The sequence below is a fragment of the Podarcis filfolensis genome (assembly GCF_964270895.1).
Source record: "Podarcis filfolensis genome assembly, chromosome: 14".
Taxonomy (NCBI): Eukaryota; Metazoa; Chordata; class Lepidosauria; order Squamata; family Lacertidae; genus Podarcis; species Podarcis filfolensis.
In genome coordinates this window covers 52,050,215-52,053,402 of record NC_139616.1, presented here as the reverse complement: position 1 = coordinate 52,053,402, position 3,188 = coordinate 52,050,215, and the positions used below count along the sequence as shown (strand labels likewise).

The 3,188-nt window shown below is 51.9% G+C and overlaps 1 protein-coding gene across 1 annotated transcript; it reads left to right on the top strand.

Moving 5' to 3' along the window:
• The first annotated feature begins 40 nt into the window (after positions 1 to 40).
• POLR3K (RNA polymerase III subunit K) lies at positions 41 to 2,929 on the top strand. Its single transcript, XM_083585968.1, has 3 exons — positions 41 to 159; positions 1,826 to 1,913; positions 2,714 to 2,929. The coding sequence occupies exons 1-3, from the start codon at positions 49 to 51 to the stop codon at positions 2,839 to 2,841; spliced, it is 327 nt and encodes a 108-aa protein (XP_083442094.1). The 5' UTR covers positions 41 to 48; the 3' UTR covers positions 2,842 to 2,929.
• Positions 2,930 to 3,188: the final 259 nt, after the last annotated feature.

Below are 3,188 nucleotides of genomic sequence, written 5' to 3'. Positions count from 1 at the left end.
TGGCCGGAAGCGGAAGCGCCTGGGCGTGGCTTGAGGGGCGCGGGCGCCATGCTGCTCTTCTGCCCGGCCTGCGGGAACGTCCTGGTGGCCGAGGAGGGCGCGCGCTGCCACCGCTTCGCCTGCACCACGTGCCCCTACGTGCGCAACGTCACGCGCAAGGTAGGGAGGGGGAGGGGAGGGGGTTCCCCGAGGGAGGGGGTCTCCCCGCCCACGACCCCCACTTGCTCCCTTTTACAGATAGGTAGCCGTGTTGGTCTGCCATAGTCAGAAGAAAAAAATTTTTTTTCCTTCCAGTAGCACCTTAAAGACCAACTAAGTTAGTTCTTGGTATGAGCTTTCGTGTGCATGCACACTTCTTCAGATACACTGAAACAGAAGTTGCCAGATCCTTCTATATAGTGAGAAGGTGGGGAGGGGTATTACTCAGAAGGGTGGTGGGAATGGGTGATTGGCAGATAGCTGTGATGAGCCTGTTGACGACTCTTAACGACTGCAATAGGTCTTACAGGAAAAAGCAAGGGGTGAGAAGGTGAAAAATGGCTTTGTCATGTATAATGAGATAAGAATCCAATTCCCACCACCCTTCTGAGTAATACCCCTCCCCACCTTCTCACTGTATAGAAGGATCTGGCAACTTCTGTTTCAGTGTATCTGAAGAAGTGTGCATGCACACGAAAGCTCATACCAAGAACTAACTTAGTTGGTCTTTAAGGTGCTACTGGAAGGAAAATTTTTTTTTTTTGTTTTCTCCCTTTTGTTAGCAGCGAAATCTGAGGGCTGGACAAGAAAGAAGGACCCCAGCCAGGAGGCTTGGTCTTGACTGAAGACCGTAGTGACAGGACTCCCACCTGCCACCAGGTGGAACCAGATGGAAGCCCAGAACAAAAGAGAACCCAAACTTTTATTAGCTGATAATCCCCATGTTATTGTTGTTGTTGTTTAGTCGTGTCCGCCTCTTTGTGACCCCCTGGACCAGAGACGCCAGGCCCTCCTGTCTTCCCCTGCCTCCCGCAGTTTGGTCAAACTCATGTTTGTAGCTTCAAGAACACTGTCCCACCATCTCGTCCTCTGTCATCTCCTTCTCCTTGCACCATCCATCTTTCCCAACATCAGGGTCTTTTCCAGGGAGTCTTCTCTTCTCATGAGGTGGCCAAAGTCTTGGAGCCTCAGCTTCAGGATCTGTCCTTCCAGTGAGCATTCAGGGCTGATTTCCTTCAGAATGGAGAGGTTGGATCTTCTTGCAGTCCATGGGACTCTCAAGAGTCTCCTCCAGCATGTTACAGCCCCCCAAACTACATCACTAATACATCACGGTTACATCATGAAAGGGGAGGTCTGGTGGCAGGAATCTGAGCATCCTGGATCCTGCCCCATGGTTCCCCTTGCCCTCCACCAAACACCTATCAAGTGGAACAAAAGAGATATTTACATTTCCCTGTTTCCCAGCCAAGTGAATCCCACCCTTTTGTCTTCATCTGGGTTTGTTCTTTCTGGAATAGCTACCTGTCTGGCACTCAGGTATCAGGATGCCAGGGATTATCACTCAGGCAGAGGGGCTGCTGAGGAGCTGAGCTCACCTGTCTATATGAATTTCTGAAGTTTTCCCAGTGAGCCAGTACAGAGATACATTGATCAGTGAATTCTTACATTTGATATCGTGCAGCAGAGGCCCTTTGAATAGATAGGAAGAAACTGTGATGAAGTGTTTTGTGGGGACAAATCACAAAAGTGATTGTGCTGATTTTGGTAGTGGGCTGCATGTGCAGGATATCTGCTGGAGGGGCAAACCCCCCAACATATACATAAATTTCTGCAACACTTTCAGGTGACAAGCAGGCGCTACCCGAAGCTCAAGGAAGTGGATGATGTGCTCGGAGGGGCCGCTGCCTGGGAGAATGTGGACTCCACTGCAGGTGCCAAGAGGGGTGGGGTGGGAAAGGGGCCGGGGGTCTCCCAGAGGGGAGTCTGCAGGGACCCCCAGGGTTCATCCATGCCAATCCTCTTGCAGGCATCACGGGGATTGAGCTCTTCTCCCGGGTTTGCCCCGTTTTCCCTGCCCCACCTGCAGATGCTGCCGGTCAGGACAGAACCTTGGAGCTCCCTTTGGAAGGTGGAACCCATAATAATAATATAATAATAATAATAATAATAATAATAATAATAATAATAATAATAATAATTTATTGTTTCTACCCCACCCATCTGGCTGGGTTTCCCCAGCCACTCTGAGCAGCTCCCAAAAGAATATTGAAAACATGATAAAACATCAAACATTGAAAACTTCCCTAAACAGGGCTGCTTTCAGATGTTTTCTAAAAAGTCCGATAGTTGTTTATTTCCTTGACATCTGGTGGGAGGGCGTTCCACAGGGCAGCCGCCCTCTGCCTGGTTCCCTGTAGCTTGGCTTCTCTCTCAGAACGTTCTGGCCCCCGTGACTCTGATTTAAGAGGGAGCTCCCTTCCGCAGAGTGAGACCCACCTGGCTGGCAGCCACAGATCCGCAGGGTTCCAGGCAGGGGCTCTGTCTCCCAGGCCTTTGGGGAGATGCAAAACAAGCGCCCCATTTGTCAGGTTGAGGGTCCTCATCATCTCCAGCCTCCACCAGCCTGGGCGCTTGAGGCTGCAGGAGCCGCCCTCTGGCCTGGAGGGGGAGATGCTCCACCACCCACCGGGTCCTGACACCCTCTTCTTTGTCTCTCTCTCCTCCCCGCCAGAGCCGTGCCCCAAGTGCGAGCACCCGCGGGCCTACTTCATGCAGCTGCAGACGCGCTCGGCCGACGAGCCCATGACCACCTTCTACAAGTGCTGCAGCGCCCAGTGTGGACATCGCTGGAGGGACTGAGGCCGCAGTGGAGCTGACTGGGCAACTGGGGTGTGGGTGTCTGCTGCTTTGTACATAATAAACAGTATATATGAGAAAGAGCTGCAAACGTGTTCTCTCATTCTCTATGTGGAAGAAGGGCAGGGAGGGTTGCATCCTACACATTTCGGAGCCAAAATGCACACCTGCTCAAAGGGACAAGAGGAATGGTTGGAGAGCTTGGTGCTTAGGGGAGCACCCTAATCTTTTGCAGTCATTTCTGCTACGTTTTAAAAAGCTGGCTTGAGCTGAGGTTCCACAGATGAAAGTAGCTTCCCCCACCTGAGAGGAGCCACTGCCTTGCCCACAGTAGGAGCTGTTCCCGTGTT

Excerpts from the sequence above, each read along its gene's own strand:
- POLR3K (XM_083585968.1), top strand. The coding sequence starts at position 49 with ATGCTGCTCTTCTGCCCGGCCTGCGGGAACGTCCTGGTGGCCGAGGAG. Across the intron at positions 160-1,825 it reads TGCGCAACGTCACGCGCAAG|GTGACAAGCAGGCGCTACCC; the intron begins GTAGGGAGGGGG and ends CAACACTTTCAG. Across the intron at positions 1,914-2,713 it reads GAATGTGGACTCCACTGCAG|AGCCGTGCCCCAAGTGCGAG; the intron begins GTGCCAAGAGGG and ends CCTCCCCGCCAG.